The following is a 25,448-nucleotide window of genomic DNA, read 5'->3' as shown; positions in this document are numbered from 1 at the left end:
TTAAAATCCCTAGGTGAAGATTTTAATAACAAAAAAAAACAAAAATCTTGCCAGGGTGACCTAAGAAGAAAATGGTATAGCCTTTACTAACACATTAATGTTTCTCAGAGTATAATAGTAGCACACCAACAACAAATGATCATTCAAAGGCAACCTAGGCGTTTCCAAATTTAACTAAGTTTTTAAGCTTAAACACTGGGATGATTACTTTGTGGTTCAGGGACATGGGCAAGCACTGCACTCAAGGAATTGCAAGCAGCTGCCTGCAGATCAGGTGAGTTTTGACGAGCCAGAACCTCGCTTTTCAGAGTTCCTCTCTCGGAAATACGAGCTGAGCCAAAAAATGCCTGTGGCATCCCTAGCAACTGGGAAGACAGCCACACAAGCGGCTGGCTGTGTGTGTTATTACAACCTCACAGAAGTGCATGGCACTGGTACAAAATGAGAGGGGGAGGCGGGGTTGTTTAACAGTAAAAATCTACTTCATGCAATGAAGTAGCTCTACTTCTGATTTCTAACCATTGGAGCGGGAAAGAAAGTTCCGGGTCTGAGGCAGGAGTGAGAGCTGGTTAGCAAAGACAACAGATTTACCTCCCTTTTCTTCACAGCTCTCACAGAGCCCTCCAGAATTTGCAAGGTTTCCAATCATTTGATAGAAATTCTATGCAGACAATAGTGCTGCTCAAAAAGAGAGGTCCTGGATGGAAGTACTGTAACCCCCATGAATTCATTTAAAAAACAAAACAAAACCAACAAAACCACATCTCCCAAGTTAGATACGGCTATCAAAATAAACAACCAATAGGCAGATGCACAGATGCAGAAGGAAAATCTGCCCCAAGACACATTTCACATAGTAAGAAATTGCTCCCGAGGCAGGCAGAATCCAAGCTCTCCCTAATAAGCAATTACAAGAGCAGAGGCTGGAAGCTACTTCTGATGGTTATGGTTTTACGGTGCTGCTGGGGAAAAAAAAAACCTCAACTTTATTATAAAGTGATAGCTACACCTGTGGGGTGAGGGAGGTTGCTGAAGGGAGATCTGTCCCACACTCCTCTGAGGAAGAGGAAGGCAAGCAGCAAGCCATCTTGGACCAGCGGCCAGTATCTTGCCTGCCAGGTAACCCTGATATCCAGCAGCACTCCGGAGGAGAAGTCTGCTCTGGACCAAACAAGACACCCACACCCAGAGGAGGAAAAAGAGGAAGAAAAAATGGGCTCGGCAAGCCAGTTAAGACCAGGGTATGTGGAAAGGAGGAGATGATCTTATATTTCCCCAGATTTTCATGTTTGCGATGCAGAGGCGGGAAATACAAACTCGAAATGTGTAGGGCCGTTCTTTTTAGAAAGTTTATCGAAGAAGGAGAAGGGTTTCCATGACAAGTTTGCATACAGGTCACACTAGAATGTTCCATTGGTCTTCAAACTCCACACTGCAAAAGAGGTGAATGTTTCTGATACTGTAAAAGAATAGTGACATCCATTTTTTTTTCCTGTTGGGCTGCATTGTTGGAAAGGTCTTGAATTGAATCTATCTGCACTTTCACCCACTCAATGCTTGTTCTGCTCTCTGAAGCAAACAAAACAGAGTTTATTTCTACTTTTACTCTACCCAAACTAAATCTTGCCAGACCTTTGAGGATACCCCCATGACAGGGTTGCCAGATCCCCACCACCCCCTCACAGACTGTTGTGCAAATTGTCTAAGTTGCCAACATCTCTCTTCCAACTGACAGCCAGAAATGGATATAAAACTACAGATGTGGCTGGTTAGAGCAAGGCCCTATTCATTGTTATGGCATGCAGACGTTACAGCTGGTACCTCAGTCTAGCTTGCATTCTTATTTGTATGAGCCACATCACACTGTTGCTTCTTACTGATCTTCCTAAGGAACAGGAACCACACAAAAGTCACCCCCTTCACTTGTATCAGTGAATTATGTTGCACTAACTGGTGTGTTTTGTGCTTACAGCGAAGGACTGAACTCACATGATATTTAACTCTAAATTCTGTTATCTATTTATAAGCTATCCCTCTTTCAGTCACTCATTAATTGCAAAGTATGCTTTCTAGATCCTTGTCAAAAATCATATGTGCCAATGCTAAACAGGAGGAGATCCAGGGCAAAGGTTTGTGACCCTACCGGGCCTCCTCCCTTCCTCAAACCCAATAATCTATACCCACCTGGCCAGCACTAGTCCCCGCCAGTCTCCGGCTCACGCAACATTCCTGCTAATTAGTCCTTGGTCCGCAACCCTCCTCTCACATCAGCCTACAGCCTGCAAACTGCTTCCCTGAACCCACGATTCACTTCTCTTTCAAAATAAAGTGTAAAAGGCACACACGGCTTAAAAACACAAGTCTATGAAAATACGCATACACACAGAGCAAAACCCAGGAAGGAAAGACCATCAGTGAAAGCATCTGAGGCAGGCTGGGAGATTGTTTGGGGCTTACTGTTATTGTTTAATTCATGGCTGCCTTTACTACAGTTAACATGTTACTTTAAAAAAAAAATTAACAATGAAAATCATGTACAGAGAATCTGGCTTAGAAGCAGTACATATAAGATGGCTTTAGACCGGTGAGAATCTCTTTCCAACCAGAACACTCTAAGCAGAAAAATAGTCTGGGATAGGACTTGTTGATCCCTAGAAACTTCAGCCTTGCTTTCTCTCTCTCCCCTCTCTCTCTCTCTCCTTTCATTTCCCCCCCCAACATTGCCCTGCTATTTAGAGTTAATGATCTGATAAATAATGGAAAGAGCAGACTAGAAAACGGAACACTGAAGCTTAGAAAAAAAAAATTCTGGGTGATCTGTGCACATATGAGTGTCCATGAGTGTGTGTGTATGTGCACGTGTGTGCGTGTGTGTCCCATCCATCCCTCTGCCTGCCTGCCTGACTCTGTTAGATAGGTTAGGGAAATATGGAAAAAATGGTAAAGAGACTACAACAGAGAAAAATGTAAAGGTTCCTTTCCAGCCTAGGAACGGAACAGAAAAATCCAACCCGTGTCATCTGATTACCTGGGGTTCCTCTTCACACTGAGACTAGGAAATAAGATAAATAAACAGAATATATAGTTAGAAGCTTAGAATAAGGTTTATGGAAGGGTATGCTTGAAGAGAAAAGATCAGGTAGGTATGAGTGTGTGGGCAACTAATTAAGGGGAGGGAAAAAAAAAAAGCGAAGTGTGAACTAATTGTGGAGAAAAACACCATGTGTAAATACCGCACTTATCAGCTTCCCAAACAATCTGATTGTTTGACCTGAAGCATTTTCAATAAGCCAGGATTTCTCGGCTGCTTCAGTCTTTTCTTTAGGGGTAATTTTCCTCAATAGAAAACCTAGGTGTGTGCTATCTTTCTTTCTTTCTCGGGTTATCTCCAGCCCGGTTTTATAATGTGTTCATTGCCATCTGCAAAGTCGGTGAGACAAGTGACTATCCCATTTGGCTTAGAAATATAATTTACTCCCCAAACTTGAAGTTATGCTATATATGCAAGGTGAACCAAGAGCTGCTAGATTTATGGTAAACTGTTATAATAATAGAAAAAAAAAATGAGCAATCCAATCCCTCGTTTCTCTTTGACAAGTGAAAATTGTTTAAAGAATAATTTTCCTCTATTATCCTTGGAAGCGAAGTCAACTACAGGCAGCAAATCAGCAAGTTCACATCTGTATCGCATTCCCATTAAAAAGGATAAAATGGCCAAATAGGTAGTCCAGTATTTGACCCGTAAAAATTCTACCTGTGCTTTGAAATACAAATCCTCCCCATTCCTCAAGAAGCCTAAATATAAGAGATAAATTAACAGCTTCACAGACTTACGGCAAATTGCCATAACATAGGTAAAATATACAAACAGAAGCAATATAATGTGCGATGTCAAAATCCTACTTAGCACCGAAGCAGTTCCCCTGCGCCGCCCCCCACCCCCCGAAAACTAACCATGGTGGCAAAGAAAGAGACCGACAGCTCCAGAGCGGACACTTTTTTTAAAAAATGGGTAAAATGTTCAAATCAAAGAACAGCTAGTAAGTAGTAACTAGTGAAATAACTAGGGTATAGAGGCATGGCTTGTGCTTCACACTGACCCTTGTGGAAAGCCGGCACAGAATAATGCAGATGTGGAAAGACAGCTAAGAAAATCTAAAATTCACATGGAGTGTTTAAGAGTCTTACCTATCAGTATTAGGACATACTGGTTTTTAAAGTTGTTTTTTATTAAAAAAAAAAAAAAACTCAAGTATCTATTAATTTTGTCTGTCCACTTAAATGTTGTTTTGTTCTTTTGGTTTAGGAAGAATGTTTTACCTAAACAGCTGTTATTGCTTTTTCCCTGAGAAAATCATAATTTGAAGCAAAGTAAATTTTTTTATATGTAGAGCATAAAAATCCTCAAGGATGTTGATCAGAATCCTATAGCTCCATGTTATAATCCTGAGGTTGGGAGCCAGGCTCAGCCTGTTGGCTTGAAATACTTAGGTGTTATGGCTGTTCATATACATCAATCAGAATTTATTAACTTGATATTATTTATTTTAAAGAAAACTGTAAAGTTAATGATATCTGATGCTCAAAATGTGCCTCTTAGAAAGAAAGACATGAAAAAATTAATTAGATTCAATATTCAATTTTGAGAAAAATATGCAACCCTATGGAAAAAAACATATTTTTTAGAAACCTCTGTAAGTATAGAGGGAAGTCTAAAAAGGCAAGCTATAGTTTGCCGGCACCACGGCCATCCGGGGATGTCACAGGTGATCGCGTCTTGATTGCCTTTACTAAGGTGGCCTCTGAAATTTGAACAATGAGTAGAATTCCTATTATCTCAAAAATTCCAACAAAGGTTTTTTTTTTTCAAGCTAAAAAAATATTGCTGGTTAGAATTTTGAGATGAAAAATCAAATCAGTTCAAACTCTGAAAGACGGGTGATTTTTTTTTTTTTACACTTGAATTTTCCTTACTTTCTACCCATGTTTGCTATAAATCTCACTCTTTTTTTAAAAAACCAATGCTATCAGTGAACTGCCAGGTGAATTAACTGTGGAAGAGAAGCAACTGATAAACATGTGACAGTCCCGCGGTCACCAGAACAGTAACTGTTAAATAAACATTGTTTTAAAATCCTGGAATTAGTCCGTCTTGCCAAAGAGAGTAAACACTTTTAAATTCAAAAGACATGGTTATGTTCACCTAACTTCCTAGATAAACGTCTTTGGCCCTTGGAAATGTTCAGTTTTTAATTTCTTTTTCTGGGGCGGGGGGGGGGTCAACACTTAATTTTTAATAAGTAGATTCCGAGTAAATGAGTGAGTTTTTGCTTAATGCTAAAAAGCTTAATGCGTTGTATAGGACAAGGTCCCTTCTACCTTGTCATACACAATGAGTCAAAGTCTTCTTTTTCCTTTAAGAGGAAAAAAAAAGCTGTAGGGATGTTTTTGAATTATGCTCAGTTTTAGTCTTGAGAGACAAATATATTTCATCTGTGGTTCATAAATCCATCTCAGTTGTAGACAATTTGATTTTCCTTTTAAGCTTAACTTTTTTTTTTTTTAGACAAAGATTAGCAACAGATAGTTAATTTGCTCAGCCCCACTATGGGCAGTTTAAGTGGGAATCCACATTAAGGTTTTATTTATCATCCTTTCCCTTCCGTATTTGAATGTTTGTCCCTTTGCAAATTTCCCTAACGATAAAAACATTTTTTTTTTTTTTACTGGTTTATATGTATCAAGTCAAACAAATGCTTGGAGCTGAGTCTCAGTAACCTGTATCAAAGGTTTAAACGTGCGGTTACCGCGCCCCAAAACATTCATTCACCCACAAGATTTAGAAAAGCGTAACGGCGCGGCGGGCGCGGGGAGAAAGCCAAGCCGAGGTCTCCTTGTGAAACCTTGAATCAGCACCACAGTCCGTAGCTGAAAGCTTTCAGAGCCCGCCAACTACATTCGAAGCACCCACAGCTGTTTTCAATTGTTCTTGCCTTCCCTTCATAGAGAATTTAGTAGGGCAGTGGGTGCTGTTTGCAGCATCTCTAGCCCACAGCCATGCTTTGACCCTGACCTGAACACCCCACCGCTGTTCGGCTCCCAGAATTTCATGATTCTGCTTCCCGGTTCGGTAAAACCTAAGAAAAACCAGGTTTGCGCCACCGGGAAATATGCTTAAGACGAAGGGGGGATTTAGTCTTTTAAACATCATATTTTGGTGGTCTGTCTTTCTCTCTCAATCAGATTCCAGAAAAAGAGAAAAAAAAATGTCCATCTTTGTGCGAGAGAGAAGGCAGCTGGTCAGCCATGTCCCATCTAGGCCAAGCAGATTCAATTGTGGGGTAAAGCCCCCCACCCTACGCCACCCCGAGGGACAATGACCCCCAGGTCTCCGTTTCAGGGATCAGAAGATGTCCACCACCGCCCTGGGGGGGACGAGGGGTACCCTCCTTAGTAGAAACTGGAGATAAATTCCTGCCCTGCTGGACAGGGAGGGGCCGTGGGGGTGCAGAAAGAAAGAGAAGGCCAGGGGTCAAGCCTGGGGAGGAATCCACTGGGCCCAGGAAGTGGGCCACAGGGTGCCCTGAAAAAGGGGTGCCGTGTGTGTGGCAGGGGGGCTTTGGCATAGAGAGGGACCTGTACCCTTTGGGTGCGCCGTGGTACCCAGGAACCCGAGTGGGGGAGGGGGAGGCGGCGGCGGCGGCCTGTGGGTCCCCGAACCTCCGTGTCGCGCGCAGGCCACTAACCTGTCAGTAAGAGCGTGCCAGTGGTCGCGGGGCTCATCTTGAGTGTCCCCCGACCCTTTCTCGTCCAAGCACGGGGGTCTCCCAGCTCCCACCACCAGAATAATAGCATTCTTGGGCCTGGCTAGGCCGGCTGTCCTCGATTCTCCCCACCCCTCCCTTTCTTCTTTCCTCCCGGCTTGGCTAGTTCAGCATCAGTATCACGTACCCCCCCTTCCTGAGCCCATGCTGCCCCTAGCGGCGGGCCAAAGCGGTGCAGCCGCACCCCCACCCCATCCCCCCAGGCGCCCGCCCACGCAACCCCCTCCGCCCCCACCGCCCGCGAAGCACGCTGGGATTTGGCGCCCCCACCCCTCGGATCTCTCTATATAAGGCCAGCAGTCCGGGCTCTCGGCACACGCTTTTCCAACTTCAGTTGGTGTGTGTCGAAGAATCCTGACCAACTACGACCTGAGGAGACCAGCCAACGGAGAACGTCCACCGAGCTTCGCCGAGGTCCACTGCGAGGGCTGCGGTCCGGAGCTTTCTCCGGACCGCGGTCGCCCAGTGGACCCGTGTCCTGGCCAGGTGTGAGACCCGGGTCATTCCTCCAGTCCTCGCAGAGGAGTCCTCGAGTGGTGAGTATGCGGTGAGGAATTTTTTTTTTTTTTACAAAAATCCCGATCACACGCAATCCCCGTTTTTTTCGGGAGCTGCGGGAGATGAAGTAGCGCCCCCGAATATCTCCTCGCAAATCTTGTCACGCCTTCAGTGGCTGGACCCTGAGACGAGAGTGCGGAAAGCAAGCCTTTACGGCTTCGGTTCCGCGACTTCGGTCTCCACGACTCGCCACGCGTCCAGAATTGGTCAGTAGACGCATGAGCTGCGGACAGTGATGAGCTGCAGACGCACATGAGCTACAGACCGATCTGCGATGTGCTCCTCAAACGCGCTGCGAAGTGACTGGCTCCGCAACTCTTTGGCGCTTCAATGCGCTAAAAGCGGACAAGCGGCTCAGTTGCGCGGCCGACGGGCGCTTCTTGCACCTCGGCGAACCAATGGGCGCTTCATTGCGCTACGAAATACTTAATTAATAGGCGCTTCATGCGCTACGAGATACTTACTAATAGGCGCTTCATTGCGCTACCGAAATACTAATAGGCGCTTCATGCGCTACCGAAATACTAATAGGCGCTTCACGCGCTCCGATGTACTAATGGGCGCTTCATGCGCTTCGCTGTACTAATGGGCGTTTAATGCGCTTCACTGTACTAATGGGCGCTTCATGCGCTTCGCTGTACTAATGGGCGCTTCGCGCGCTGCTTCGCTGTACTCACGGGCGCTTCGGGCGCAACAACCCCGTCCGAACCACGGCGATACACGACGTGGTTCGTGGTTCACACACTAGATTCGGAGCGGCAGGAGGTTACCCAAATGCAAAAGCGCAAAAAGAAATGCATTTCTAAATGCGCTACGAACTGCTGCAAAGGCGTAAAATGCGCGGAGGTACAGGGAAAGTAGTGTTGGAAAAATGAGAGAGTTTTTCTCTCTCTGGAGGGGGGGACAGCACCTTTCGGTACAGCTCCGAGCTGGTTTACCGTAGGACGGCTATCTGCACGATGGTGGTGGTAGACAAAATGGAGCCCTGGGCGGCAAAAAAAGAAAAACGGTGTTTAACATTCTGTCCGCACCGCTCCTGCTATGGCAGTAGAGTGGAGGAAGGGTACTGGATTTTGGAGATGGCAGAATAGGCTGCCTTGTCTAATGGTGACTGATCGAGGTGACGGCGCAGTTGACTTGGTGGCGCGAATTGGCATCCAGCAACAGTTTGTGGAAACTGTCTGGTTTGCTGCGTGGGCATGAGGCCGAGATAGGGCGCGGGGCGGTGGCGGGGTGGGGGTGGGGGTGATGGTGGTTGCTGTTGCTGCGCAGAAGGAATTTGGTTGCTGGGAGTTGGTGGGAGGGGGTATGGGGAGGGGGAGGCGGAAGGGAGGGGGGGAGGCGTGCAGTCATTCTGCAGCCCTGTAGCAGCCAGTCTCAGACCTGCCCCGCCCATCTAGCCTGCCGTCTCTGCAGTGTCTACTCAGAGAGGCCTGCGCGCCTCGCAAGCGCGCCTCGCCTGCGCGCCTCGCCTGTCGCGCGCCTTTCCAGAACATGCTTCCACAGGCCCAACCTCCCCAGTGCTGACGCCTTAGAGCCAGCCTACTTAATTCCCCGCCCCAAGGCCAGCCTCCTCTGAGGTGGCCTACCCAGGCCCCGCCTCCTTTGAGGTGGGCTGCCCAGGCCCCTCCTCCTCTGAGGTGGGCTGCCCAGGCCCCGCCTCCTCTGAGGTGGGCTGCCCAGGCCACGCCTTCTGAGCCCGCCTCCTCCTCTGAGGCCTGCCCAGACCCCGCCTCTCACTGTTTGGCTCCTCCCAGAGCTCCTCCAAGGAGGAGGCCCAGAGGCCCCCCCCCAACACCCCGCCCAACTACCCTCAGCCAGCTTGCGCATGCGCAGTTTGGGCCCCCCCTCCAGCCCCTCCCTTCACAGCTTGCCTTCTTTGCGCAAGTGCGCCCCTACCCTGTCTGAGCCTGGCTGTACAGCCCCGCCTCCTTGCGGCTTCTCTGTTGCGCGGTTTTACTTTTTGTCCACAGGTGTCTAGTAAATATAAAAATAATAAGAATAATTAATAATAATAATAAGTATACCTGGCATGCATAAGCACTTTTAATAAGTGCCTTGCATTATTAACTAAGATGATCCCACAATTAAAACTCTTGATACTGGGACATAGAAACTTGCAAGAAGACCTCGCTGATGGCTTGAAGCAATTAAGCCAATTATTTACTTTAAATTAAAAATTAAATTAAATTATTTTTATATTTAATTATTTTCTCAAGACACCATTGGACTTCCTGGAATTAAATGCTTTGGTGAATACGAAGACAGGAGTAGTTTGAACTGTGTTTCTTAGGAGTTTTCAGTGGTTTTTGGTGTTATGGCTTAGCCTCTGAAGGAGGTGTTTGTGAGCATAGAAAGTGTTTTTGTTTTCTTGTTTGTTTGTTTTTTCTTTAAAATTCTAGCTGATTAGCCCTGGCTGGCCTGCCTACATATAATAAATTGTGCTTGGCACATAATTGCCATTGCCATAGTAAAGTAATTATTTATTGTCTTGATGCTAGCCTTCGAGGTGTTTTGAGTTTATGATCCTTTTTTCTATGGTGCTTTGCTGTCCTGAGTTGAGTTGCTGCCCCACCCCCATTTAAAAGTTTCTTTTTAAAAAGTATGTTTTTGAATTCCAGTAATATAAGCTGTAATTATAATGTGAAACAACTAAATTATATTCCAAATAATTAGCTTTTTTCATAAAAAGCTAATTATTTGTTATTCCAAGTAATTAGCTTTTTTCATAAAAAGCTAGTTATTTGCTGTCTCAAGTAATTAGCTTTTTTCATAAAAAGCTAGTTATTTGCTGTCTCAAGTAATTAGCTTTTTTCATAAAAAGCTAGTTATTTGCTGTCCCAAGTAATTAGCTTTTTTCATAAAAAGCTAATTTAAATTTGGGGCGTGTGGGTTATTAATACTATATATTGACATTAAAAATTTGTGTGATGTAACAGAATGGTTACATTTCAAGACATAGATTTTTCAATTGGCTTAATTAAATATCTGTGTCATTTACAAAGAAGGCAAATAGAAATGTCTCTAAATTAATGAAGAAAAGTTTTTAAATGGCTCTATATATTATAGACTATGAGCCAGGATCTCTTAAGGGGAGAATTGGAGGCGTTTGCTCCCCCCACCTTTCGTCTTCCTATTGCGCCTCTCTAATGTATAGCTATCTATGGGAAATATATGCTTATAATTACAGCCTGAGATTCATGCTTTGCTTTGGAAATTTTATCTGCATATTAAAGAGATTCAAAACATGGGGAAAATATATGCAAATTAAATTTCACAAATAAGCCACATAATACCAAAAAAAAAAAGCACACTTAAAAATATAAAGTAACTAAGTGGCTTTAATGGTGTTTCATTTCCTAATGAGACACTTATATATGATTTTATTTGCTATTACTGTTCTTTGATGTGTTGGGGGATTAAAAAAAAAAGTTTGAAGAAGTCATTGTAGAGAGTTAATAATTAATCAAATGCACTTATTCCTAAATTGGCTAAAATTTAATTATCATTTATAAAGATGGCAGCATGGCTTATGCAGTGTGACCTTTCAGTTTTCAGGAATGGGAGCTCTCAGCAACCGCCCCCCCCCCCACTCCCAGTTCATCCCTTTAAGGGGGAATTTGAGGAGCCACAATTTTTAAGTCAGATTAAAATTAAATTAAAATGTTCCTTGCCTCTCATCAACTTGTACTGTCCCAGTTGCTTTTTAAACATTTTCATGACCTCTTTATAGTTGCTGTTAACCAGTTTGTCCAGGACCCTATTACTTTTTACTGGTTAACCTACTCAGCTTTGGAGAGTCCCACCCCACAATTGTAAGCACAGCCCCCCCTCCCCCCAAGGAAAGCCTGAGACCCAAGAGTGGTGAAGGTCACAGATTTTAAACTGGTGACCTCACAAGCCAAGGATGGCATTTAAATTGCTTAACCAGTACTGTGTTATTGAAAAACAAAAGCTATGCCCCTGAGTGCCTTGGTGGGACTGGCACCTTTCTCCAAGTCACCTGGGTGCAGCTCCTCCCCCATTACCTTAATTCCAATCTCAATTTAAATTATCTTACTGATTTTTTTTCCCTAAACAGGGCATTAATTGTTGTCTTTTATAGGTGTTAATGCCCATTAGACCTGGCTTCAATAAAGCCCACCCCAGTAGCTTGTAACCTTCCTGACCTAGGTCAGGCTGTACCAGGCCATGCTGAGACCATCTTAATAAAGCTTTTAATTTTGATTTTTTTGTTTTCTTTTTTTCTAATTTCTATTAAGTGGTATTTTCTAGACAACAGAAGTCACACTTAGTCACCTGTGTGCTCTACTCATTGGAATGGCCACAGGACTAGCTCTGGACAAAGGGAAAATGGCAGGGGGAGGAGCCTAAAAGATGGGGACAGTGAGAAAGCAGGGGCATGGGTCAAAGATGATAAACAGATGGCATGTGGGATGTCAGTTTTCACTATTTTAAAAAAATTCTACTAGTTAAAATATTACCTAACTTTTCTAATTAACACAATTTTATATTTTTTGTTTCATGGAATTTAATTAGTGTCCATTTTTGCCATGGTCAGAGAAAAATGACTTATTTTTAAACTTATGTTTGTTTAAAATTTTTAAACTTAACTTTATGTCCTTAAACTTTCATTGAACTTATTAAATTAAATGTTTTTAACTATTAAAAACTTTTAAACTTTTTGAAAGTTTTAGAACTCTTAATAACAGAACTTTTAAAACTTTCTAAAGTTTTAAACAACTTTTAAAACTTTCTAAAGTTTTAAACAACTTTTAAAACTTTCTAAAGTTTTAAACAACTTTTAAAACTTTCTAAAGTTTTAAGCTTGAATCTTATAAGTTGTAAGTTCAAACTTTTTAAAAGTTTTTTTTTTAACTTTAATAAACTTTGTTAAACTCTTAAAAGTTTACTGGACTATCCAATTGCAAAGTTTTAAAAAACTTTTTAAAGCTTTAAGCTTGAAACTTAAAAGTTAAGTTCAAACTTTTTAAAAGTTTTTTTTTTTTTAATTTCAGTAAACTTTGTTAAGCTTTTTAAAAAAGTTTGCTAGATGGCCCAATTACAAAGTTTTTTAAACTTTAAAGTTTTAAGTTTGAAACTTAAAAGTTGTTTCTAAGCTCAAACTTTTTAAAAGTTTTTTTTTTAACTTCAATAAACTGTTAAACTTTTTAAGAAGTTTGCTAGATGGACCAATTACATTTTTAAAATTTTTTACTACAATTATTTAAAATTTTCCTATTTAAGATTTGAGCACTTTACAAATACATAATTATTAATCACTCTTTAATCATTATATTTATATTTAACCCTATTTTTCAGGTTGACTCTGTACTGATGATCACTATACTCAATGAAAACATTTAAAAAATTCCTTCTCATACACACATCTCCTCTTCTTTGAGTACAGGGTTACCCCACCTTAATTTTACAGGCCTTTGGGTGGGGCTTTACTGAAAAGTCTCAATTAAAACTAAAGGCTACATACTGGTGACCTGTAGTACAAGTAAAGTTCTGTATCTCTTTGACTAATAAAGTCTATATTTTAAGTATCTTTAGATTCAGGATGCCCAAGTCTCAATAGTTAAACACTCTCCCCACTTATACAGATAGTTACCTTTTGTTATTTAATTAATAATCTTATTAATAATCAGTTCACAGTTAGAATTCAGTGACTTCTACATACACTATTTACTTAAAGCGTAATAAAATTGAGTTGTATTATTATCAGGCATCTTTTAAAATGTGTCCTATTATATAGACCATTAGCCCATTTCCTCCTAAAATGCATCAATTAATATTTGCTTAATGATTGTCTAATAAGGTAAACTGACATCTCAATGCCGTTCTGTCCCATAGGGAATTCTCTTGAGGATGCTGACTTGTGGTAACAAAAGCAATTAAGCAATCTTGTAGCTTTTGTTGTTTGACTTAATAATTAGACCTTCTGTGTTAAGGGTGTACCTCTATGTGACCTTTGGCCAAGAATATTTTGGTTTTTTTCAGAGCTGATAAGTATAGGCATTGTGGTTTTAATACCTATCTCTTGTGTGTGCGTGGTGGTTTCTTATTGATTAGAATAGTATTTTCTCCTAACAGTCTCATTAATAAAAGGTATGATGTTGGGTTATCTTGCATAATTTAGAAGTTATTATGCATAATTTGTCTGTTTATTTTTGCCGTGCTTTGTGACCTCCATGAAAAACTACTGGTTTACCATTGTCAGTCTTCTTTTATTGTTTGTTGTAAGAGTGAGCATGCCACTGATGAAGGTTGTGTACTGTTAATTATAATGAGAGGTGACTTTTTTAGGAGGAGGGTCACTTAGATATATGGACGTCAAGAAGTAGTATGCTTTTCATTATGCTGTGAAAATAATTCACCCTCTCATGAGGGTGTGTGTTCTGGTGACTGTGTAAATAATTCACCCTCTCATGAGGGTGTGTGTTCTGGTGACTGTGAAAATAATTCACCCTCTCATGAGGGTGTGTGTTCTGGTGACTGTGAAAGTAATTCACCCTCTCATGAGGGTGTGTGTTCTGGTGACTAATTATCAAGTGATAATTATCAGAGGATACTTGAAAACCTATAGTGACTGCTTTGAATGTGTGTATTGAATATGTGCTTTTGTGATCATTTACAGGAATAGGCGGGTCTTGAAAACCAAGAAAAGACGCCGACCTCGAGGGGCCCAGAATCCTGGGCTGCCTCCCCAGAGGAGTGAGGGGACACCTGGGAGGTCCCCTCCCACTACCACCATGGCTGCTGCGGGTGGTTCCGACTGCCCGCCGCCGCCGCCTCCTCCTCCTCCTCCTAACAACAACAACAACAACAACGTGCCCCAGGGCAGCAACAGCAACAGCAGACCTGATGAACTGTCAGATGAACTCTCAGATGACAACTTCGGGATTCTGCTGGGCCAGCAGGGCGAGTTGAACAACAACCTGCAGTATCAGATGCAGATGCTCTCGCTAGAGAACGACTTCCTCCGGGAACACATGGAAGAAGATGAAATTGAACCGGAACCTGAACCTGAACAAATTCAGATCCCTGCCCCTGAGGACAGTGACGATGATGACCTCGAGCTCCAGGGTGCTGCAGCGGCTGCTGCTCCAATCATTTTCTTCGAGGAAGACTGCTCTGATGACTTTCCTGAGAAGTTTGATGGCAACCCGGACACTCTGAGTACTTTCATGTCTCAGTGCCAGATCTTTATGGAGAGGAGCTCCAGAGACTTCTCAGCTGATCGTATCCGTGTATGCTTCGTGACAAGCATGCTGACCGGCCGTGCCGCCCGCTGGGCTTCTGACAAGCTGGAACGATCCAGTTACCTGATGCATAACTACCCTGCCTTTATGATGGAGATGAAGCACGTCTTTGAAGACCCTCAGAGGCGTGAAGCTGCCAAACGCAAGATCAGACGTCTGCGCCAGGGCCTGGGATCTGTCGTGGACTATTCCAATGCATTCCAGATGCTTGCCCAGGACCTGGATTGGAACGAGCCTGCTCTCATTGATCAGTACCTTGAAGGCCTCAGCGACTACATGCAGGAGGCGCTGTCTCACGAAGAGCTCCCCAAGACTCTGTCTGCTCTCATCAACCAGTGCATTCTCATCGAGAGAAGGATGACTGCCGCTGCTTCAAACAAGCCTTCCCCACCGCGGGCCCTGGTGATGCCTCAGAACCACCAGGCTGATCCTACTGAGCCTGTGGGAGGTGCCCGCATGCGCCTGACCCAGGAAGAAAAAGAAAGACGCCGCAAACTGAACTTATGTCTATACTGCGGCAGCGGAGGCCATTACGCCGACAACTGTCCAGCGAAGGCCTCCAAAAATTCGCCGCCGGGAAACTCCCCGGCCCCGCTGTAGAGGGACCTTCAGCGACAGGGCCGGAAAGAATAAGGTCCCCACCCCCCGAGGCAACGACTCAGCACCTTCAAGTGATGCTCCAGATCCATATCCCGGGCCGACACACCCTGTTCGTCCGAGCTATGATTGACTCTGGTGCATCTGGCAACTTCATTGATCAAGACTATGTCATTCAAAACAGAATTCCTCTAAGGGTGAAAGACTGGCCAATCATGGTGGAAGCTATAGATGGGCATCCTATTGCCTCGGGCCCAATCATTCTAGAGACTCACCACCTGATTGTTGACCTAGGAGATCACCGGGAATTACTGTCTTTTGATGTGACTCAGTCTCCCTTCTTCCCTATTGTCCTAGGAGTTCGATGGCTAAGCACCCATGACCCCCACATCACCTGGAGCACTCGCTCTATTGTCTTCAACTCTGATTACTGCCGCTTTCGCTGTCGAGTGTTTTCCCAGATACCTCCTGCTCTCCTATTACCAGCACTACCATATCTGTATCCACCTCCATATCCACAGCAGCCTCCACAGCAGCCTCCACAGCAGCCTCCACAGCAGCCTCCACAGATGCCTCCACAGCTGCCTCCACAGATGCATCCACAGATGCCTCCACAGATGCCTCCGCAGATGCCCCCGCAGATGCCCCCGCAGATGCCTCCGCAGATGCCCCCACAGATGCCTCCGCAGCTGCCTCCACAGATGCATCCACAGCTGCCTCCACAGATGCATCCACAGCTGCTGGCGCAGATGCATCCACAGCTGCTGGCGCAGATGCATCCACAGCTGCTGGCGCAGATGCATCCACAGCTGCTGGCGCAGATGCATCCACAGCTGCTGGCGCAGCTGCATCCACATTTGCATCCACAGATGCCTCCACATATGCATCCGCATATGCATCCACACATGCATCCGCATATGCACCCACAGATGCATCCACATATGTATCCACCGATGCACCCACAGATGCATCCACATATGTATCTACAGATGGATCCACAGATGCGTAGACAGATGCATGAACAGCTGCACGAGCATCTGCATCACCTACATGACCATCTTCAACAGCTACATGAGCAGCTGGATGAGCAAATGCTGGTGCATGAGGATCCACATGACCCTCAGGATCCATTTGACCATCAGGATCCAGATGACCCTCCAGGTCCAGATGACCCTCCGGGTCCAGATGACCCTCCAGGTCCAGATGACTATCCAGGTCCGCCTCCATATCCGTATCCAGATGGCCCTCCAGATCTACATCCGCCTCCAGATCAGCATCCGCCTCCAGATCCACATATGCATCCGCATATGCACCCACATATGCATCCCCATATGCATCCGCATATGGCTCCTCATATGCATATGCACCCACATATGCATCCACATATGCACCCACATCTGGATCCACGTCTGCAGCATCATCTGTATCAGCACCTGTATCAGCAGATGGATCCGCATCTGCAGCAGCAGCTGTATCAGCAACTGGATCCACATGGGCAGCAGCTGCTGCAACAGTATCTGCAGCAGCATCCACAGCAGCATCTACATCCACAATTCTTCTTCCAGATGGATGGCTACAGAGTTTTCTACCCTGTGAGGTATTGCTATATTCAGAATGTGTATACGCCTGTGGATGAGCATGTTTACCCGGGTGACCGGCTGGTTGACCCTAACATAGAGACAATCCCTGGAGCGCACAGCCTTCCCAGTGGACATTTGTACTCACTGCCTGAGTCTGAAATGGATGCCCTGCGAAATTTCGTGGACAGAAATGTGAAAGATGGACTCATGACTCCTACTGTTGCCTCCAATGGGGCCCAAGTTATGCAAGTGAAAAGAGGGTGGAAGCTCCAGGTCACCTACAATTCTCGTGCTCCACAGAGCCGCCCCATCCAAAATCAGTACCTTCGCATGTCTCTTCCAAACATGGGAGACCAAGCTCACCTGGCAAGCTATGCGGAATTGGTTCCTCAAGTTCCTGGATACCACCCAGTCCCTATCTATGCCACCTTCGGAGGTCATCAAGTGATGTTTGCATGGTACCCAGTGGGACAAGATGGACAAGGAAGAACGATCTTCATACCTGTTGTGGTCACGTGGTGTCCCAATTTGTACCGCCAGCCTCCAGGACCCCAGTATCCTCCTCCGCAGCCACCACCTCCACCACCACCACCACCTCCACCACCACCACCACCTCCACCACCTCCATCCTACAGTAGTACCTTGTAAATACCTGTTGTGTCCTTTGGAGACTCTGCCCTCAACTTAATCCTGTGCAGCTTCTCAATCAATGACTGTGTGCTACTGGAACTTCAGGCCACCTAAGGCACAAAGGCACACAGGGCTGAAGTCTGTTTTCCATCTTGACTGCCAATTAGTAAGTGGACAAGGCCTGGGTTTTCCTGTTAAAAGCTCTCACCATCTCAATCACAGGCTGCCAAGTGTCTACAGAGAAGCTGATGAAACACAGGTCATCCTGATTCCTTATAGAGGGAGAGAAGAGGAAGAGGAGGACACGACCTGCCTGTACTCTATTTACATCACTAGAGGACAGGCGCCTTATGAAGGAAGCCACACTCTTTGGTGCAGTATGGAAAGGCTTCCGTGATCCTCTTGCTGCACCCTATGAAACTTCACCATCTTCAAACTCCATTTTCATGGTTCCGTTAATTTTCAAGGAGCAGCAACTGGACTGGTTCTCTGCAACACGAAACACCTCAGCTTGAAAAGGAAGTGCTCTCTCTCAGATAGACTTGTGAGTGTGCCTTCGCGTTCTGGTGCAAATCACACGTACCCAAGGACTCCGGCTTTGACACATCTTAACCATCATCATGCCCTGCCAGTAATGGTTTGTTTCCTTACAAATGTTAAACCTGGGGACCAGAGGCTTCTGATGGCTCCAGGTATGTTAGGGGTGTTTTTTTTTAGAACGTTGTAACCACCTCTCAATCATGTAAGAGGGCTAAAGAGTAGCACATCAAAAGGACTTCTAAATCTGGTACCCAAACTCTTACAAGAGGCTTGAGTTAGTCACCAACTTGTTAGGATCTTCAGCAAGAACTTGAGCGTTGCTTAATTGGCTGGAGAAACACCAGCAGGGTTTTGCAATCACCTACCCATGTGTCTGCCTTCATATGCATCTGGGCATCCCTTTACCCATCCTCTCAGTGACTTGGACTATGAGGATGTTTATAGATGGGAAATGATTTTGCACCCAGATCCACACTCCTGTCATGGAAGATATATTTGAAGGAGAGGACTTAAGAGCACTGAAGATATAGACTTCTAAGTGTGAGGTCTCTTGCTACTACCTTGAACCATTTGCTTAACCTCTGTTTGATTTTTCTCCTACTGCCATGAATCCTGCTGCAGGATTTGTCACCTTCCTGCCTGATTGCTGAGACTCCATTTTGCTGCCATGCAAGGAGATGAATGAGGCAGGGCCTAAAGGAGAATGTGTTTGAATGCAATCTCCAATTGGCACAATTTGAGCAGTAGGCTACAACATGGTTTTATTTCAGTCTGCCTGTCATAAAGAGTCTTAATGGTGAAGTTTCCCTTTTCCATCAACATCATCTCTCCTTTAACCTCACATGTTTAAGTAGTTTAGTAAGTTTCTTTTTCTTTTTCTTTTTCTTTTTCTTTTTTTTTTTCTTTTTCTTTTTTTTCTTTTTTTGGATTTTAAAGTGTTGACTATGCTTTCATAATTTCCACTGAATTACTGCCCGGTTCTTATTGTTGAATTGAAATATTTTGGTACTGTAATTTTACAACATTTTGAATCTTCAAATTTGAATTCTATCAATTGGGACTTTAAATTTTACCAAAAAGGACATACAAAATTAAAAGAAGAGACTTAATTGACTTTTGATTTGTGCTCGATGAAATCAGAAATCTTGTCAATCATCATGTGTTTTACAGTAATTACTTTTAAATGGTGCATTTGTGCTTCTGATTTTTTTTTGTGAAGCATCACTTCAGTTTACCTCAGTTCTCAGTTCCATCCTTCATGCATTTTAATTCATTTGATCTTCAAGCTGCAGAGTGCCCAGAAATGGGTCATCATCTGCAGCCCTGGCATGTACACAGGGACATTGGCCACCATTGCAAGCAAATCTCTGGAGAAGTTGACCACCTGAGTCAGGGAGAAAAAGATGGTGTGGGTTCACAGCTCACAGACAGCATCCCTGACACGTTGGACTGTTTTTTGAGGCTTGCCATTGACTGTGTACTATGCTCTGCTTCTATGTATACTCTATAAATGTTAAGATAAGGATAGGTTAAGTTAGGTTAAGGATAAGTACTCTATAGTATTGAAGTTTTGTTAAGTTTCCTTTTTTTTCCCCCCCAATTTGTTTTGCTTCTGTTGATCAAATTTACATTGTTTCTATTTTTTTTTTCTTTTATTTCGGCATTTCCAACAAAAATGTTTTTATTCATTTGTTAGGAAGAAGCATACTTTGTAAAAGGAGGAGAATGAAAACTAGCAAAATTAGCTAATTGGCTGTGGGCCCAAACTTTTATTCCTTATTAATTAAAGATGAAGGGGATGTGAGAGTTCCTATTGCTGGTCACCATGAAGAGTCAGTTTAGTTGGAACCAGGAGGCATTTGGCTGAGATGGTTGAGATGGGCATCTGTGTGGTGCACCCTAGAATTGTGCTTAAGTTCACAGGTACCTCTTGGACTTCTGAACTGATCTCGATGTCACACATCTTTGACATCCTGCATCCCACATCGTTTCAAGATTGGCAACAGAGAGCATCCTGTTGGAGAGACCTGAGCCGCCATGAAGGACCACCTGCGGAAGAGGAGAGTCTGCAGGAACCATACTACATATTCAGCTGGAGAGGGAACACGCATCTGATGAGAATGGAATTTTTTGATTGTTTCAGATTGTAGAATGCTGTTGAGTTGTTCATAAACATTGCATTGTTGTTTTCTTTTTTTTTTCTTTTTTTCTATAGTCAATTAAGTAATAGGGGATAGACAATCATAAGTATCTTGGGCTGGGAGGGACTGTTAAGTAATCTTAGGTGGGTGGGCAATTTAGGAAATTAGGATAAGTTAGATAATAATTTAGGATATTAAGAAGTTAAGATAAGTTAGGAAATTAGGACGTTAAGATAAGTTAGGAAATTAGGACATTAAGATAAGTTAGGAAATTAGGACGTTAAGATAAGTTAGGATAAGTTAGATAAGATCTCAATAAGTGGACACGTGTACTTAATTGTCACTCTTACCCTTACAACTGTACCTTTAAGATTCAACTCAGAGGAAACTGCAGGGAAATCAAAATTTTAGGAGTGAATTGGATATGGATAAAATTTTAGTGAAAGTTCAGAGATGATTAGATTAATCCAATAAAGGCCCTAGGAATTAACTCCAGGGATAGATTGTGAGTAAAGTTTTGAGAATTAGTAGATGATGATCATCATTTGAGATATTGTTGTTGGAATAAAGTGTATAATGCCAAATGCCAAATATTAATGGAAATTATAAGAATGTGATGAATAAAACCCTTGCTCTTTCCCTGTCAGAAATCCTCCTCCCCCTCCCCTCCCAACCCCACCCTTCCTTCCCTCCCCCCTCCCAACCCCACCCTTCCTTCCCTCCCCCCCTCCCAACCCCACCCTTCAAACAATATTACTGTATTCTCTTTACAATGTTTCTCTGTATTACAAATACTGTACTGTTACAATAAAAATTCAATAAAGACTTAGTGGTTAAGGCAAATTGTGTCCTGATCATTTCAGCGCCCACCTGCATCAAGAATGGAGGGAGGAAGAGTGGGATGGGTCTGGAGGGACAGAGGTGGGAGTTAGAAAGAGAATGGGTTGGGGATGGGCCAAATGGGAAAAAAGATGGTGGGGAAGGGTAGGTTTAAGAACAAATTTGGCATGGGGGTAGTATATATACAGCTCATCAGTCACAAAATTCATTATCAATGATAATGCCCAGAATATCCCCCAGGAAATCAACTAATTCAATCAAGCTGTGAAGTTAACAAAAATAAAGCCATCACCTCACCGCAAATCCAGCGACATATTGCCTATTAATCTCAGTATGTCTTGGAATATTTGGGATTTATTAATATATTGGAGAGGGAGGGAGCTGGGAGAAGGAAATTGAAGAGCAAAAGTAGAAGAGTGGGAGATGGGGCGTGGGGGGGCTTAGAAAGGAGAGTAGACCACCTCAGGAAACCAATTACTAGTGGTGACAGTGACACAGCAACCTCTTCACATCGGCATTTCCTGGGCAAGCTGAGATTTGTGACTGGAGGGCGGGGAAGGCTGGCAAAAAAGGGCAGTAGGAACCACAAGGCAGAGTGGGAGGTGGGAAGTGGTGGCAAGTGGGGTACAGGTTGAATAAATTTGGAATGGGGCTTGATACAAAGAGACCATCAATCACAGGACTGAATAATAATATACAAAGAATACCCCGGGCAATAAGCACAGCCTAGCTGCAAAAGACTAACATAGACACCCACCAACTAATGGGACTCTTGATATCTATAAATTGAGGTGGGGAGGGGGAAACAGAATGGAGAGTGAAGGTGTGGGGTCAGGAATCCAGAGGGAAGGGGTGTATTAAGGGAGGGGTGACATATAAAGGGAGGGGTGCTGTATAAGAACACATCAAACATACAACCTGTGGCAAGAATATGCCGGGAAATCAACTAATGTGTTTCAAATGCAGAACACTGATATCTATAATAATAAAGTCACCAAATAATAGTGACTCCATAGACATCATAAACCTCAATACCAACACTACTTGAAATAATCAGGTTTTACTTATGTGAGTTGGGAGCCAGCAAGATGGCTCAGCAGAAGAGGGTGCTTGCTGCCAAGCCTGATAACATGACTTGGTCTCTGGAATACACCTAGGAGGAGGAGGAGAACAGTACCTCCAAGTTGACCTTTGACCTCCATAAGCTCACAGCGGGGCAGTGCTGTTCCTCTCTCCCCACACAAAATAAGTGGACAGGGAAGGGGAGTAGGGGAATATTTGGGGGACAGGAATCACAGTGAACAGGGGGGGATTGAGTTGGGTGTGGCATTGGGATGGGATGGATGGTGCATAAGGAATATCGGTCACATAACTCACAATCAATTATATGCCCAGGGCACCCAAGGGGGTTGCGTGTATTCCAGATGCGAAATATTAGCAGATAATAGCAGTTGATAGTGACTTCAGTGATCATAGCACCATTACATGGAATACTGGAAATTCGAGTGGAGGTGGAAGGACACAGAGGAGAGTCGGGGAGAGTAATGAAATAAAAGGGGGAGAGAGAAGACGATGCATGGGGTGACTTTTAGGAGAGGGCTATTATATTAAAAGAAAAAAAAGCATATTAATCATCAATCACACAACAGAGTGTCTGGATGTACCTAGAATAGCCCAAGATATTAACCGATTGGAATTACACAATATCAAACATTACTCAATACCATGAATAGCTAAGAAATTGGTATATCGCCTGTGACATAATAAAGTTTTATCTTTACTATCAGTATTGCTTGGAATAGTTGGGGGCTTCTTGATTAGAGTGAAGAGGCTTAGTATAATGGGGAGAAGCGAGGAGGTGGGGAAGGGGAAGAAAGGGAACGGAGAAAGTGAGAGATGGGCCTGGATGGGAAAGGTGGGAGATGTGAGGGTAAATAAAGAACACATCGTTCATAGCCCAGGAGCAGCTATATCCTCACGGCCTCCAAGAAAATAAGTATATATTTAATAATGGCGCATCAATAATGACTTCATTACTATATATAATATTAATATTACTTAAGATATTTAAAAAATATTAATAAGTGGAAGAGTAAAATAGAGGAGGGAGGGGTAGGGAAATAAGAGACACGGAAAGATGAGTGATGGAAAGAGCATGGAGATGCACAAAGAATATGTCAGCCACACAATCCAGGACCAGTGACATACCAAGAAAATCTCTAGAGTCAACGGACTACATTTGGAAAACAACATATAACAGGAGTAAATAGGAACTCTAAAGAAATAGTAAGTTGGTTTTAATGTCCATTTTCTCTGACTACTTCAGGTTTATCAATAGGAGTGAGGAAAGTAGGACAAGGGAGAATGTCACGGAGAAGGTAGATAGACACACGGAAGCAGGCAAGGGAAGTGTAGCAAGAAATTGAGTCTGAGGTGAGGGGTGGTACATAAGGACGATATCGGCCACACACGGTAGTATCCATTATGTACCTAGACTGCCCCAGAATTAGAAAATCAATTAATACATCCCGTCTGCAAAATATTAATGTATGTAATAATGTATGCAATAGCAACAGTGATGTAAGGATGTAAGGAAAGGCAGTAAGTAATTACATAGAATTATTTATCCTCTTTTCATTGGAGAGACAAGAAGTGGATGGATCCCAGGAAGACGGGAGAGGGGGGAGGCAAGGAAAGAGTAAAAGTGGGGTGAATGTGGGAGTGCGTAGTGTACAAAGGGGTACGTCAGCCAAACACAGTAAAACACTCAGGGTCCCACAGGCTAGCTAATACATCCCAGTGCTAAGAAATAAACACAGGGGCTGGTGAGACGGTGTGAAAGGTAGAGACCTTGTTGTGCAAGTGTGAGGGCCTAAGTTCAGATCCCAGGAGCGTACACATACACAAACACAAACACGTCATACACAAACACGTCTACCACGTACACACCTTGCTTGTTTGTGTGTGTGTGTGTGTGTGTGTGTGTGTGTGTGTGTGTGTGAAGTTAGCATAAAGTGTATTAACACCGACTCCAGTAAGTGACATGAAACTTTTATATAAAAATTTTAATAAATACTTATAAAATATTTTTCTAAAATATTTCTCCTATAAATATTTCTTGGAGGTTTAGTGACAAGTTGAGAAGGGAGGGCAATGGGGTGTGGGGGGGTAAGGGGCAAGAGCGTGGGGAAGAGAACGGGACCAGCGAGCGAGTGAGCCCGAAGAACTTGGGATGGGACTTGATCTATAAACACACTAATCAGTTCATAAAGGCTATATAGACTAGCTGCCAATTTTTTTTTAACATAAAAGTTAGAGCTACATGTGATTCTAATGACATAATTGAAGAAAATTCATGTCACAATGTAAAATTTGCATGAAATTTTAAAGATTTATTAATAATGTTTAAGGAGGTAAGAACAGTAAGTACAAGAATCGTGGCAGGCGGAGAGCATAGAAGACTAGGGAGCATACGGAAATGGTGTAGACTAGGGAGCATACGGAAATGGCGTAGACTAGGGAGCATACGGAAATGGCGTACGCTAGGGAACATACAGAAATGGCATACACTAGGGAGCATACGGAAATGGCGTAGACTAGGGAGCATACGGAAATGGCATACACTAGGGAGCATACAGAAATGGCGTAGACTAGGGAGCATAAAGAAATGGCAAAGCAAGGAAGTCAGCGCTGGAGGTGAGCTTAGAATCCTGATGAAGTGATTAAATCAACTACAATGCAACCCAGTATAAAGTCTACCCCTCCTAGACCACCCCCAAGAAATTGATTTATTTATCCAAGCTTCAAATCTTAACATGTAAGTAAGTCATCAATTAAGAGTGACTCTAGCCACATAACAAGTTTTATTTAATTTATTATTATAATTACAATAATAATAATAATAATAATAATAATAATAATAATAATAATAACTTATTAATTCACATTATATCTGGATTGTAATCCCCTCACTCTTATCTTCCTGTTTCCACCCTCATGGATGTCCTCTGAGAGACTCCACCCAGCGGGGGATGAGGACAGATACTGGAATTTACAGCTGGACTCTGGGGAAAGAGCTGAGAGTTGTGAGAAAGAGATGGTGAATGGAAGGACAGAGGTGAGGGTGAGGGTTGTCAGGAGCTCCCCAAGGAGACTGTCAAGGCCAAGGGATCTGGACCCACAAGGGCCTGCGTGGACAGATGCACCAAGCAAAGACAGGGTAAAGAGAGGACCTGGCCCCCTTGTCCTGGTGTAGCCAATGGACAGGTCATTCTTTACATGGAGAATGGGGACAGGGGCGTGGGGAGCAGGGAACTGCCTCTGACAGGACTTCTGGTGCCCGGGATTTGATCATGCCCCCTTGGCAGAGAGGCCCTATGGGAGAGGGATGCAGACTGTCCAGGTGATGAGACCTGATGGGCTGTGGTCAGATGGTTGGGGAGGAAGACCTCACCTGTCAGAGGTGCAGGC

At 43.6% G+C, this 25,448-nt stretch overlaps 2 protein-coding genes across 7 annotated transcripts in view; one reads left to right on the top strand and one right to left on the bottom strand.

Moving 5' to 3' along the window:
• The window catches only part of SGCE (sarcoglycan epsilon), a 72,868-nt gene extending 65,935 nt beyond the window's left edge, over positions 1–6,933 (bottom strand). For 3 of the 5 annotated variants that reach the window (XM_084785776.1, XM_084785778.1, XM_084785777.1), the window contains exon 1: positions 6,747–6,933. In XM_084785776.1, coding sequence (XP_084641902.1) covers positions 6,747–6,855 — 109 coding nt within the window. In that variant the 5' untranslated portion in view covers positions 6,856–6,933. The remainder of the gene's footprint in view (positions 1–6,746) is intronic. The other 2 variants (XM_084785779.1, XM_084785780.1) reach the window with 1 other exon arrangement.
• A 172-nt stretch (positions 6,934–7,105) lies between these two features.
• PEG10 (paternally expressed 10) lies at positions 7,106–15,396 on the top strand. Of its 2 annotated transcripts, none has more exons than XM_084786808.1 (2): positions 7,106–7,360; positions 14,026–15,396. In XM_084786808.1, the coding sequence occupies exon 2, from the start codon at positions 14,141–14,143 to the stop codon at positions 15,248–15,250; it is 1,110 nt and encodes a 369-aa protein (XP_084642934.1). In that variant the 5' UTR covers positions 7,106–7,360; positions 14,026–14,140; the 3' UTR covers positions 15,251–15,396. The 2 variants fall into 2 exon arrangements, with proteins under 2 accessions (XP_084642934.1, XP_084642933.1); XM_084786807.1 differs by having other exon boundaries at positions 7,106–7,371.
• The last annotated feature ends 10,052 nt before the right edge of the window (positions 15,397–25,448 follow it).

Source organism: Acomys minous (assembly GCF_964271855.1).
Source record: "Acomys minous genome assembly, chromosome: 6".
NCBI lineage: Eukaryota > Metazoa > Chordata > Mammalia > Rodentia > Muridae > Acomys > Acomys minous.
The sequence above is the reverse complement of the archived record's forward strand: the minus strand, read 5'-3'. Positions and strand labels throughout refer to the sequence as shown.